General features: G+C 43.7%; 1 protein-coding gene across 4 annotated transcripts in view; it reads right to left on the minus strand.

Annotated features, from left to right (window-relative positions):
- pds5a (PDS5 cohesin associated factor A) overlaps window positions 1-14537 on the minus strand; it is a 326590-nt gene that overhangs the window by 270389 nt on the left and 41664 nt on the right. For all 4 annotated transcript variants that reach the window (XM_072496600.1, XM_072496598.1, XM_072496601.1 and 1 more), the window contains exons 4-6: window positions 13501-13587; window positions 9519-9616; window positions 8052-8178 (exon numbers count right to left, since the gene is read on the minus strand). In XM_072496600.1, the coding sequence (XP_072352701.1) occupies window positions 8052-8178; window positions 9519-9616; window positions 13501-13587 (312 nt within the window). The remainder of the gene's footprint in view (window positions 1-8051; window positions 8179-9518; window positions 9617-13500; window positions 13588-14537) is intronic.

The following is a 14537-nucleotide window of genomic DNA, read 5'->3' on the forward strand; positions in this document are numbered from 1 at the left end:
AGGCCAATGAGAGCAAGGTCTTTTGGAGCACTCGATCCAATAGGCTTTTCTCGGTTTGGCCCATTTGATTTATTCCAACTCACTGTTGCTAGACAGAAAAGACCATGGCCAACAACAAGGAGTGAGCCTGAGAATAGAGCCGGAATAGGGCGAAAGCGACGGCGGGCGAGACAGACTGCGGGCGAGAGAGACAGCGCAAGAGAGAGCGCGAGCAGGGGTCCAGGCCTTGGGGAGGTGTGCATGAGAGCGTGTGTGGGTGGGTCGGGGATGGGGGTGTATCAGTCCTACATGAGAATCAGCTTTCCAGCGTCATTCCTCACATTAAAAACAACAAAAGCTAAGACTTAAGTTTTTAAAGTATACTTATTAAAGGTTTATATTTTGTAAACACTGCAACAAAATTACAAAATAAATACATTGCAGTAAGCAAGGAAAAACAGTTCACATGTATAATTTCAGAGGGGAACAGAAGAACAACATCATAATTGGCTCAATACAATCATTTGACATAGCTTGATGCCTCCAAGTCTCACCAGAGACAAAAGGAGAAACAGGATGAAGCCATAAAAACATGGCAAAATGGTGCACACTGTCCCACAACACGCCCGCTCTCAAATAGTTCAGGTTAGATTTTCCACGCACTCTCAACAGTACCAAAGGCACCAAATGACACACTATAGCCTCCTCCCTTTGGATACCAAACCTGCATGCCCCCATTCAGGAACCAATCACGGATTCTTTATATCCACCCTTACAAAAGAAAAGAAAAAGAAAGAAAATATGCAAAGGCCCCAGTTATAAAGATGAGTTACATATATACCACACCATGCCACTTAACCCCAGTTCAGGAACAGTACAGAAGCAACATAATTTTGTACATTTATGCAGAGAGGACCGGCAACATGTTCAGATTATGATCAAGCCTTCAGAGCTTCCCAAGACAAACAAAACAAAAAAAAACTCACGCTACCAGAAATAAACTACAGGATAACAAAGAATCAGAGCCCAAGGTGTTTGTAAGGGATGGAGTTGGAGATGACATTTTGCACTGTTGATCATTGTTCTTTGGGGGAGGGGACTGGGTATTATTTATTTTTCCTCCAGGGCTCTGGTCAATGTTTATGTACCAAATTGGGATGACACGGCGTTTATCCACAAAGTACTGGCATCTATCCCAGACCTGGATTCTCATCGGCTAATTATGGGGGGAGACATAATTGTGTTTTAGATCCGAGCCTGGTTAGGTCGAGTCTCAAGTCCCAGAGTCCATCACGGCTGGCAATGGAGTTATTGGGGGGGGTGGGGGAGGGTGGATCTGTGGAACTTTAGGTTCCCAAGGGATAAGGAGTTTTCCTTTTTCTCTCATGTTCACTGGGTCTACTCCCAAATAGACTTCTTAGTCGTGGGTAGACACCTTCTCCTGGGGATGAAGGGGGCGGGTTACTCAGCAATCGTTACGTCGGATCATGCTCGGTATTTTGTGGATTTGTTGTTGGGAGCCGGGCCGCTCTCAGAGACCTCTGCGGAGATTGGACACGGCGCTGCTCGTGGATAAGAGTTTCTGTGAGTGAGTATCCTCTGCTATTGGATGATATGTTAAGTTAGACAGGAAGATGGTGGCAAGGGGCAAGATTAAGGCACACAAGGATCAATCAGAGAAGGTGGAAAGACAGAGGCTGGTGGACTCCATTCTACAGGTGGACAGCCAGCACTCGATTGTCCCGTCACCAGAATACTGCTTAACAGGAAGTAGTTGCAAATGGAGTTTGAGCTATTGACAACGGGGAAAGCGGTGACCCACCCGTGTTGCTCGAAGGGGACTTTCTATCAATGTGGGGAGAAGGCCAGCCACTTGTTGGCTCACCAGCTGAGGTGGTGAGCAGCTCCCTGGGAAATAGCACAGGTCAGAGACTCGGTTGGCAAGGTTGTTTTTGCCCTTGAGAAGGTGAATGAGGTGTTTGAGGCTTTCTATCTTGGGTTGCATGAATCTGAGCCTCAAGTTGGGAACTCATCAATGAGACAATTTTGGGATGGATTGACTGACCTAGACATGAAGCGGGAGGATGGGCTGCAAGAAATCATGAGTTGTGTTAGGTTAATACAGATGGGTAAGGCAAGGGACCAGGTGGGCTCCCCATTGAATTTTATAAACAATTTACTGGGCAGCTGGTCCCACTTTTGCGAGATATGTTCAATAACTCCATATCTCGAGGGGTGTTACCATCCACACTGACACAGGCAAAGATTTCCTTGATCCTGAAGAAGGACAAGGATCCCAAGGGCCAGCAATTGTCAGCCAATATCAGGAGGTTGTTAAATGTTGTGTGGTTGCCTTCCTTGGCGAGCAAACCAGAGGTGATCATTTTGATGGATGCAGAGAAGACATTTGACAGGTTTGAGCGGCGATATCTATTTGAAATTTTGGGGCTGTTTGGCTTTGGACCTAAATTTGCATCACGGATTAAACTTTTACACAGGACCCCCCTCCCCAAGTGTATGCAGTAATGCCCTGAGTTTGGGTTATTTCCAATTGAGCAGGGGTACAAGACAGGGGTGCCCATTACTCCATTGCTGCTCATATTAGTAATCGAGCCGCTGGCCATGACATTCAAGTCGTCTACCATGTGGAGAGGGATGGAGCGTGGGGAGAGGGAGGATAGGGTGTCCGTATATGTGGATGATCTGTTACTATATATTACGGACCCTCTTTCTGATGTTGGGAAGTTAATGGAGCAGCTCCGAGAAGCTGGCCCCTTTTCGGGGTACAAGATAAATCTGAGTAAGAGTGTAGTTTTTAGTGATCCCCCCCCCCCCGCCGCAGGGAGAATGAATATTACGACACCAAAAAATACTTTCTGGAAGTACTTTAGTGATAAGGTAGCCAAGATAGGGATAGGCCATTAAGAACTTGAAGCAAAGAGTGAGAGATGGTCATAAGGTGTATATTGCTTTTGTGGAACCACATAGAAGTGGACAGAAATGTCAGTGGGTGCTACCATTCAAAGACAAATGGTACTAAAAAAGCTACTCAAACGTCAGGCTAACAAATTACAGATATAGATGGTTTACAGAAGGTCTAGAACTAGAATAATGGGTGGGATTCTCCACGAACCGGCGGGGCGGGCCACTCCGGCGCTGAGGAGTGGCGTGAACCACTCCGGCGTTGGGCCACCCCGAAGGTGCAGATTCCTCCGCACCTTCAGGGGCTAAGCTGGCGCCGGAGTGTTTGCTGCCACGCCAGCCGGTGCCGAAGGGCCTGCGCGGGAGCGCCAGCGTGGTGTGCTGGCGTCACCCCAGCACGGGGGTTCTTCTCCGCACCGGCCATGGTGGAGGTTGACAGCGGCCGGTGTGGAGAGAATTAGGGGGGAAACTCTCCGCTGGTTGGAGTCATACCTGGCACAAAGGAAAATGACTGCGGTGGTTGGAGGTCAATCATCTCAGCTCCAGGGCATCACTGCAGGAGTTCCTCAGGGTAGTGTCTGAGGCCCAACCATCTACAGCTGCTTCATTAATGACCTGCCTTGCATCATAAGGTCAGTAGTGGGATGTTTGTGGATGACTGCACCATGTTCAGCACCATTGTGGAGAGAAAGAGTGCCCCCACGGCACAGGCCCGCCAGCGGATCAGTGGGCCCCGATCACGGGCCAGGCGACCGTGGGGGCACCCCCCAGGGCCAGATCCCCCCGCGGACTCTGCAGGCCGCCCGTGGAGCCAGGCGGGCCGGTAAGGACCTGGTGTGATATACGCAGGCGGGACCCGCCGAAAACGGGCGTCACTTGGCCCATCGCGGGCCGGAGAATCGCCGGGGGGGGGGGGCCTGCCAGCAGCCGCCGACTGGCGCTTCGCGCCCCGCCAAAACCCCGGCCCCCTGGAATTATTGGTCAGGTGGCCTGATTTCAGTTGTTGGGAAACCATAGAGTTCGATAATACAGAATCCGTTATGTAAAAACGCTCATTGGTAAAACTTTAATAAAACATTTATTTTTTTAAAAGATAATACAGAATCCGGACCAGTCAAAAGGCTCAACCAAGCTTACAGAATTCCTGAAGAAATAAAAAGGAAAAATATTACATGGCTGTGGATTTTCAAAGAATATCTGAGATTTGCCAGATTCAGAAAACTAATGGCAAAATGTCACTTGGAATTATGGAAAATACTTGGGAGAGCTCAAGGGAAAGGGTTGGGATGAAAAAAAATTCTGACTGGAACGATGTGCTGACCAATTTTGCACAGACGTCTGTCTCAGGCTCATTTCTATTCACTGGACAGGAATTGATTTGATTTAGGAAATTAACTGTATGAAATGGATGCATTGGCATAAAGATGGATAGAGTATGATTATCCAAACAGTGAGATCTTTTTACGGTAGAGGTAACCAATGGACCAAACATTATGATGTCAGCAGTACAAGAATTGCTTTGAGCAAGGTAGGTGGATTGAAGACGCTAAAATTGTCCCTTAATTGGAAAAAAAATGAATTGGGTACTCTAAATTTATAATATTAAAAAAAAATTAAAAATAAAAAAGAATTGCTTTGAAATTGCTGAGTACACGAAAAGCTCCAGGCATAGATAAACTAACAACAGGACATCTGAATGCCCTTGGGGAACGGGAAATAGAAGATCACAAAACTGTGAGATCATGGGTGCCACTGTCAAGTGTTTGTTGTCCATCCCTAACTGGCAATGAATTGAAGGCTTGCTAGGTAATTTCAGGGAGCAGTTAAGAGTCAACCAGACTGCTGGTGCAGTTGACCAATAACCACTGTTTTAACACATTGCTGTGGGTGCAGGGTCATAGGAAGGCCAGACCAGTTAAGGAAGGCAGATTTCCAGATGCTTTTTTAAAATCATAATTGGCAACAGTTTCATGGTCACCATCATGGATACTAATTTTCAATTACAGATTTATTAATTGAATTTAAATGTCACCACCTGCAACCATGGTATTTGAACCCATATCCCCGACAATTAGCCTCTGGATTACTTGCCCAGTGACATTACCACTACGCCACCATCTCCTCATGAGTCTGCTGAAATAAGGAATCTGGTTTGTGATTCCTGATCACTCTTGCACCTCCAACCTTCCCCTCTGTCAGAACATATTTTTGCCTTTTGTACAGGTGAGAGTGACTACCCTTGACATCAAGGTGGCATTTGACAAGAGTATGGCATCAAGGAGCCCTAGCTAAACTGGAGTCAATGGGAATTAGGGGGGAAACTCTCTGCTGGTTGGAGTCATACCTGGCACAAAGGAAAATGGCTGCGGTGGTTGGAGGTCAATCATCTCAGCTCCAGGGCATCACTGCAGGAGTTCCTCAGGGTAGTGTCTGAGGCCCAACCATCTACAGCTGCTTCATTAATGACCTGCCTTGCATCATAAGGTCAGTAGTGGGATGTTTGTGGATGACTGCACCATGTTCAGCACCATTCGTGACTCCTCAGATAACGAAGTAGTTCATGTCCAAATGCAGCAAGACCTAGACAATATCCAGGCTTGGGCTGACAAGTTACATTCGCGCCACACAAGTGCCAGGCAATGTCCATCTCCTACAAAAGAGGACCTAACCATCGGCCCTTGACATTCAATGGCATTACCATCGCTGAATACCCCACAATCAACATCCTTGGGTTGCCATTGATCAGAAACTGAACTGGACTAGCCACATTAATACTGTGGCTGCTGGGGCAGGACAAAGGCTAGGAATCCTATGGCGAATAACTCACCTCCTGACCCCCCAAAGCCTTTCCACCATTTACAAGGCACAAGTCAGGAGTGTTGGATGAGTGCAACTCCAACAACACTCAAGAAGCTTGACATCATCCAGGACAAAGCAGCCAGCTTGATTGCTCCTCCTTCCGCAAGCATCCAAACCCTCCACCACCGATGAACAGTGGCAGTCTTGTGTACCATCGACAACATGCACTGCAGCAACTCACCAAGGTTCCTTAGACAACACCTTGCAAACCCACGGCCACTACCATCTCGAAGGGCAAGAGCAGCAGATTCCTGGGAACCCCAGGACTTGGAGGTTCCCCTCCATGTCATTCACCGCCCGGACTTGGAAATATATTGCCGTCCCTTCACGGTCGCTGGGGTAAATCCTGGAACTCCCTCCCTAATAGCATAGTGGGTGTACCTGCACCTGAAGGACTGCCATAATATGGAGATAACGGCTTTGGACTGGGATGAGCACAGTTAAGAAGTCTTACACCAGGTTGTAAGCGACAACACCAGGTTGTAACCAACAGTGACCACGACACCACACAACACTGCCATGGCAATTTCTGCAAGACGTGCCAGATTATCAACATGGGTACCACCATTACACGCGTGAACACCACCCACCAGGTACGTGGTACATACTCGTGCGACTTGTCTACCTCATACGCTGCAGGAAAGGATGTCCTGAAGCATGGTACATTGGCGAGACCATGCAGACACTGCGACAACGGATGAACGGACATTGCGCGACAATCGCCAGGCAGGAATGTTCCCTTCCAGTCGGGGAACACTTCAGCAGTCAAGGGCATTCAGCCTCTGATCTTCGGGTAAGCGTTCTCCAAGGCGGCCTTCGGGAGGCGCAACAACGCAGAATCGCCGAGCAGAAACTTATAGCCAAATTCCACACACGAGTACAGCCTCAACTGGGACCTTGAATTCATGTCACATTACATTCACCCCCCACCATCTGGCCTGGACTTGTGAAATCCTACCACTGTCCTGGCTTGAGACAATTCACACCTCTTTAACCTGTGATTATCCCTCTCTCCAGTTGCTCCGTCTGGACCTGTAAAGACTTAATTACTGCAAAGGCTCGCATTCAAAGTATCGTCTTGCATCTTTGACTTTGTCTATTTATATGTTTCTGGAACCCACCCACCTCTTCATTCACCTGAAAGGAGCTGTGCTCCGAAAGCTAGTGATTCAAAACAAACCTGTTGGACTTTAACCTGGTGTTGTAAGACTTCTTACTGAAGGACTGCAGCAGTTCATGGCAGCAACTCATCACCACCTTCTGAAGGGCAACTAGACAATAAATTATGGCCTAAGCTGAGACACCACCATCGAGGTAATGAATTAAAAGAAAGATCCTCCAATGCTCAAAGTTTCTGTGAATTGCCTCTTACTCCTAAGCTCAAAAGACACTGTTTACACACTGTGGATGCAGAGAAGAACAATGTGTTGAAGTCAAGGTTTATCGTAACCGTTTTAATTCTCAGAACCTTAAAACTGTAGAATTTACTTCCTTCCTCAGTCCGACTTTCCTCCTATAAGATTGTCTCTGTATATAACACAACCTTCACATGACCTAAAAGTTATTTTCTGATCTTCTGTTTTTAGGCACTGGACATCACCTTAGTTTCTCATGATAAAATCTTCAAACCAAAGGGGCTCTGATTAAACATTGAAGATGATCTAATCTGACTTGGTCGATTTGAAGGGGAATACAACGGAACAACAGAGAGGGACGGAAAAAACCCAAAGCATTCCAACATGATGCTATTGGTTATCACAGAAAATAAGTGTTTATTTTTTTTAAGGGCATGAAAACCATAACAATAACGAAGCTGAAAGTGCAGTTCAACACAAAGCCTCACATACAGATATGAGGCAGTTCACATTACAGCATGAAAGATACAAGGGAAAGACACAAGATTGAATTAACAGTGCATGGTCCAATGGTCTTATGCATTGTAATTTCTATGATTCTAAAAAGTTTCACAAAGATTCAACTTGATCAAACAAATTCTATGTTTCTTCTTAAAATGTACTTTAAGCATCCTGAAAATTTCTCAACATCTTCCAATTAGTGCCATTAATGAAAAGGCACAAGAGAGAATAGAGATGTAAGAATCATCATATTCCTTAGGAGGCAGAGCAGAGGAATCTGGTGAGTATCAGGAGAGAGAAAGATGAGGCATAGGTATGGTTGCAGAGAAACAGCGAGGCGGGCAACTGCTACTTTAAATCCTATTCAAATGTTTATTTCAAATTTCTTAAAATAATTTGGTTTATGATCAAAATATTCTGTTCAAGAATAAATACCTTGTGTGCAGGAATAAGGTTGATAAGAATAGAGTCTAGTAGGTCTTGAGTTACTCCATCCCCTTCCATGATGATAGAACTCATCAAATCCAACATGTGCATCTGAACCTTCTGATTGTGGCTGTTGCTGAGATAAAAACATGTTCAAATGGTTACTGACTGCAGAACGACTTTCTACAGTTTAAAGCGGTATTCTTCAAATTCTTCAAGTAAGAGTAGCAGTACATCTCATGACAGCAGACAGGTGTGCTTGTTAGGTGAATTAGATAATCAGAATTTTCCATTAGTGTACCGGAACAGGGTTTGATTCCCGGCTTGGGTCACTGACTGCGCGTGGGTTTCCTCCGGGTGCTCCGGATTCCTCCCACAAGTCCCGAAAGACATGCTTGTTCGATGAATTGGACATTCTGAATTCTCCCTCTGTGTACCTGAACAGGTGCCAGAGTGTGACGACTAACACTAGCTTTACACTAACTTCGTTGTAGTGTTAATGTAAGCATACTTATGTTACTAATAAAGATTATGATAATTCAGGAATATTATTATTTGCAAAAAAACCTCAGGGTAAACATATGGGCATTTTTAATACAAATTTCAAAAGTTCATTTTGTTTTCATTTTGTGGCATTTTACCTTGCAATAAGTCTTGTCAATTGATTGGAATAGACTGGTTCATATTATATTACCACAGGAGATAAACATTTGACCAATTTTCCTAATGTTTTTGACATAAATAAAACCAAAAAGGAAATATGCAGTGATTCAATGGATTGTATGATTTAACACTAACTTGCGATAAGCATAAAAACTTTTGAGAAATCATATTTATGAGAAAACAGTCACATAAACTTAACAGTGCTAATCCATTGTGCCAGCAAGAGTAGAGATACTTGACTTTTCTATCTTGCACTTTGATGTCAACTCCAGGAGACAAAACAATCAACAACAAAAAATCACATCATGCTATAATTTTCAGTTTTATTTTGTCATAATCTTTCAGCACAGGATGTAGTGAAAGCCATTAAACTGGAGGGGAAAATATTTCTTCGCAAGTTAAATTCTTGACTTAAGTTAGACAGAATGAGATGAAAAACTGAATGAATGGAATTAACTTTTACAGCTCATCAGAAAGATTCAATGTGATAAGTAAGCACGCATGTCATGACATTCAAGGGGAAGATCCATGAAAGTCAAATAAGCCAGAAGGTGCCAACTTTGATTCTCAGTCCGTCCTGAGAGAACCTTGAGGACAACAGAACCTCGAGAAGCAATTGTGGACTAAATAAAGCCATAACCAGTTTTTATCTGGGTGGGCTTATTTTTATTGAATTATATAAAAGCTTTGTGTCCAACACACATCAAGGGTGCACCGTTTGTACAGCCAAAAAAAAATGCCAATAATTTTCTCCTGTTTTTCTTTTCTTAAGTAAATGTGATGAAACATAACATACATTTAAAAAAATCTTACTTAATGACTGAGAAGAGGGTCCTGAAGAGCTGTATAAAAATCTCATTACAATCTTCAAGTTCAAAACAGATGTTATACGACTTCACCCATGCCAGGTTCTATGAAACAAAATAACATTGACACGTTTATTATTACCAAGTATGGAATTAAAATAAGAAATTAGTATCTACAGTACACTTAGCTTGAAAATGGATTGTCAAAATATTATTTACAAATTGAACAGCATAGACTATAAATATTTGTGCACCCCAAACAGTTTTAAGTAGGTATGTAATGCAACAGCGGTAACATCATCATCCACTACTGATAAAACAAATCTCCCAGAATGCTACTCATACAGTATAGCTGGGATTTGCAATTAGAGTAGCAGTGGCCATATGTATACCATTGTGGTGAAAGATTTTTCATGAATTAAGTGCAGACTAGTGAACAAAACCATGTGAACCAAGAAGTCTCAGGTGGAAATAGATCAAAAGTAATGTGTCCAAAAACTATTACTGGAAATGATATGATTCCAATTAATCAAACTTCATCTGAACAGAAGTGAACTGAGGACAGAAGAAAACTAAAGCATTCAATATCTGAAATATAAGAACAATATTGGCAAGTAAAAATGTTAAAACCCCAAAGACGTTTTATAAATATATGAAGAGCAACAGAGAACCAAAAAGAGAGAAGGGCCACTTGGGAACCATAAGAACAACCTGTGCACAGAGAAGGATGCTGATTTGGCTCTTTCGTGCAAGAGAGGGATGATGGACACTGCAATCAGCAAGGAGGAATGTGGAATATTAAACAAAATTAACATAACATGGGGGGGATGCGGTCAGGGGTCAAAATCTTGCAAAGTGGATAAATTCCCAGGCCCAGATGAAATGTACCACGGCTGTTAAGGGAAGCAAGAGAACATACACAAAGTTTCTTCCCTGTCACTTTCCAATCTTCTCTGGTTACTGGTGTGGCGTTGGAGGACTGTCAATCTCGTACCATTGTTTAAAAAGCGGCAGCCTAAGTAATTAGAGGCTCGCCAGCTGAACTTGGTAGGGTGAAAATTATTGGCAGAAAATTCTGAGAGACAGGATAAATCTTCATTTGGAAATATAAAGATTAATTAAAGACAGTCAGCACAGATTTGTTTAGGGAAGATCACCAAAATGAATGAATTTTTTGAATTGGTAACAAAAAGGGTTGATGATAGTGTGTATGAGACGTGCTCTATACGGCTTTGAGTAAGGTTTTTGTTGAGGTACATGATGGAGTAGACACAAAATTAAAAATTTGCAGGATCCAAGGTAAAGTGGCAAGTTGGATCCAAAATTTGTTCCAAGGCAGGATGCAAATGACAATGGTCGATGGCGACTGGATGGCTGTTTCCAGTAGTGTTCTGCAAAACTCAGTATTGGGCCCCTTGTTTTTTGTAGTATATACCAATGGTTTGGACTTCAATATAGGATGAACGATTAAGTAATTGACAGAGTACACAAAAATTGGATGTGTTGTTGACAATGAACAAGAAAGCTTCAGATTGCAGAAGCGTATTAACAGAAACTCACTGCCAATGAGTGGTAGAGGCAGAAACGTTCACAACACTTAACCAGTACTTGGATATACACTTTAAGTCCCATAACCTGAAAGGCTATAGATTAAGAGCTGGAAAGTGGGATTGGGCTCCATGGCTACTTGTCAGCTAGCATGGACATGCTCGGCAGAATGTCCTCCATCCGAATCTTAATATCCAAGATTCTAAGAGACCGCAAGAAAGTGAACAAAGTACACTGAGCTGAACTGTTGCTAGTTAAAGTGACAATAAGTGGATAGTTTCCAAAGCAATATTTGGTGCGATCCAAAGCAGATACATACCTGTACAATGCATTGGCTACATTTATGCAGTGATGCAACCATGATTAACAAATGAAACAGTTCACGCTAAAAGGAAATGTTTACACAAATACAAGACTGAAAATTGAGCACACTGGGACAGCTATAAAAAGCAATGACAAGCAGGTGCAAAGATATCAAAAAACACTTAGATGGGATACAAAAGTTAATTACAAAGATTTTATAATTGAAAGAGAGCAGTTAAGTTAGACGGTGTGCTTATTAAAGACAGATGTAGGTGACACTACAATGAAAGCGACTTGCACTCAATTTAGCTCTTTTCAAGACTCAAGACTTTAATGGAACAGGAGTGTCGCTGGCAAGGTCAGCGTTTGTTGCTCATCCCCAATTGCCCCCACTTGTTGGGTGAGTTACGTTCTTGAACTACTGCAGTCCATCTGGTGTTAGATCCATCCACAGTGCTGCTGGAATGGGTGTCCCAGGTTTTTGGCACAGTGACACTGGAGGAATGAAGATGGCGATTAACTTTCAGAGCAGGGTGGTGTATGGCTTGTATGTGTAGGGGTTAGATCAAAGATCATAGAATTTACAGTGCAGAAGGAGGCCATTTGGCCCAACGAGTCTGCACCGGCCCTTATAAAGAGCACCCTACTCAAGCCCACGTATCTACCCTATCCCCGTAACCCCCAGTTAACCTTTTTGGACACTAAGGGCAATTTAGCATGGCCAATCCACCTAACCCGCACATCTTTTGACTGTGGGAAGAAACCGGAGCACCCGGAGGAAACCCACGCAGACACGGGGAGAACGTGCGGACTGCGCAGACAGTGACCCAAGCCAGGACTCAAACCTGGGACACTGGAGCTGTGAAGCAACTGTGCTAACCACTATGCTACCGTGCTGCCCACTTGGCAGGTGGTGGTGTTCCCATGCATCTGTTCTTGTCCTTCCAGGTGGTAGGGCGGCACAGTGACAAAGTGGTTAGCACTGCTGCCTCACAGCACCAGGGACCCAGGTTCAATTCCGCTTTTGGTGACTGTGTAGAGTTTGCACTTTCTCCGTGTCTGTGTGGGTTTCCTCCGGGTGCTTGGTTTCCACCTACAGTCCAAAGATGTGCAGGTTAGGTAGATTGGCCATGCTAAATTGCCCAAGTGCCCAACGGTTAAGGAAGGTTACAGGGATAGGGCGGGGGAGTGGACCTAAGTGGGGTGCTCTTTCGGAATGTTGGTGCAGACTCAATGGGCCAAATTGCATCCTTCTGCACGTCACTGTGCTACTGTGCTGCCCCAAAGTCCCTAGTCGTCAAATTCCGGCACCTGTTCCGGTACACAGAGGGAGAATTCAGAACACCCAATTCACCTAACAGCATGACTTTTGTGGGACTTGTGGGAGGAAACCCACACAGACAATGGGAAAACGTCCAGACTCCGCACAGACAGTGAACCAAGCCGGGAATCGAACCTGGGACTCTGGCGCTGTGAAGCAACCATGCTAACTCTTACAACTATGTCAGCTTTAAGTACATTTTTCGCTAATCTAAAATTGTGTCCTCTGGCCATTCTTCACAGACTGGTTTTGAAGTGTTTTTCAGGATTTGTATTAATCAGGCTCTCTCTCAATGGGACTATGGCGCTGAGGACCCCGTTCGAATCCTGGCTCTGGGTCACTGTCCGTGTGGAGTTTGAACATTCTCCCCGTGTCTGCGTGGGTTTCACCCCCACAACCCAAAGATGTGCAGGTTATGTGGATTGGCCACGCTAAATTGCCCCTTAATTGGAAAAAAAATAATTGGTTTCTCTAAATTCATAATTTTTCCATGGGGCAATTTAGCGCTGCAAAGCCACCTACCCTGCACATCTTTGGGCTGTGGGGGTGAGGCCCATGCAGACACGGGGAGAATGTGCAAACTCCACACTGACAGTGATGAGGGCCAAGGATCGAACCCGGGTCCTTGGCGCTGTGGATATTTGAATTTTCATTGATTTCTGACATAGAGCTAGCTTTCAACTTAGTAACAGCGAATTGTTTTAAAAAAAAAATCTACATGCTGAATAAAATTCTTATTGAGTCAACAGTGAATTGTTTTTAAGTGTGGTATATAGAAATTATTTCTGTAATGTTAACACAGGTGGAAATGGCTTACCTCTAATAAATAAAAGTATCTATTGAACTGTGGACTTTTGGTATCTTCCAATCCTTTCAGTTGCCGTGTAATAAACATGAAAATGTCCTGTCCGTACAAAAAAACAAGATATTCAACAAATTATGCAAAAGCAATTCAAAATACTTGCAAAAGATCCAAGGTAAAACTGAACGTTACATTCCAATTTGTGGTGAAATGTCTGTATAAAAAATAGACTTTTACAAATCCAAACTAAAATACCAAAATAGTGAGCTGTAAATCACACATATCTTTGAAATAAATGCTGGAATGCAAAATCATGGTGCTAAAAATTATCAGTGCAAATAGAAGGCACATTGAAAAGGCCACGAATGGTAAGGCTTGGTTTCTTCCAGGAACTTTTTAACATGAGTTGGGTCCTGCAACTTCAGGTTACAACTGTACAAAGATGGTTCCACTTTATTATGGGGTTAAATAAATCCCTAAATAATGCCAATGTGTAAACACATGAATAAACTAAACAACAGACTAAAAATTACATCTCATATTTAGAGGTATGTCTTCTCAATGCAGCAGAGTATAGCACTGCATGTTTATCAAGAGCGTGATGCAGCACAACTTCTTGCTCACGTTTTCTGATATCAATCATGCAATCAAGAAAACTAAATGACAGGCGTAAATCACTTTGCCACAGAGGCACGAGAGAAGCCACCCTGAATTGTCCCCAGAGTCCCTACTAGTTGAACAGAAATGGTGGCAACAAGTCTCCTACAATTAACCTTCAGTTAAGCATCAAGAGAAATGAAAGCAAACACCATCAAAATATAATTAAATAAGCAGACAACATACTGCAAACAATGCCCATTAGTTCTCCCTCAAAAGGCAGGTTTACTCTTTTGGTTAGAGGTGTTCACCAGAATCAAAAATAATGATAAGCAAGATACTCTCCTGATTGCATAATGCTTAATAAGGCAGAACACGACTTCCGGGTGCGGCGATGACCAGCTGAGTCACACGTTTCGGCAGCTCCCGGTGGAACGGACTTTTGGGCTCTTAAT

Source organism: Scyliorhinus torazame, chromosome 3, assembly GCF_047496885.1.
Source record: "Scyliorhinus torazame isolate Kashiwa2021f chromosome 3, sScyTor2.1, whole genome shotgun sequence".
Taxonomy (NCBI): Eukaryota; Metazoa; Chordata; class Chondrichthyes; order Carcharhiniformes; family Scyliorhinidae; genus Scyliorhinus; species Scyliorhinus torazame.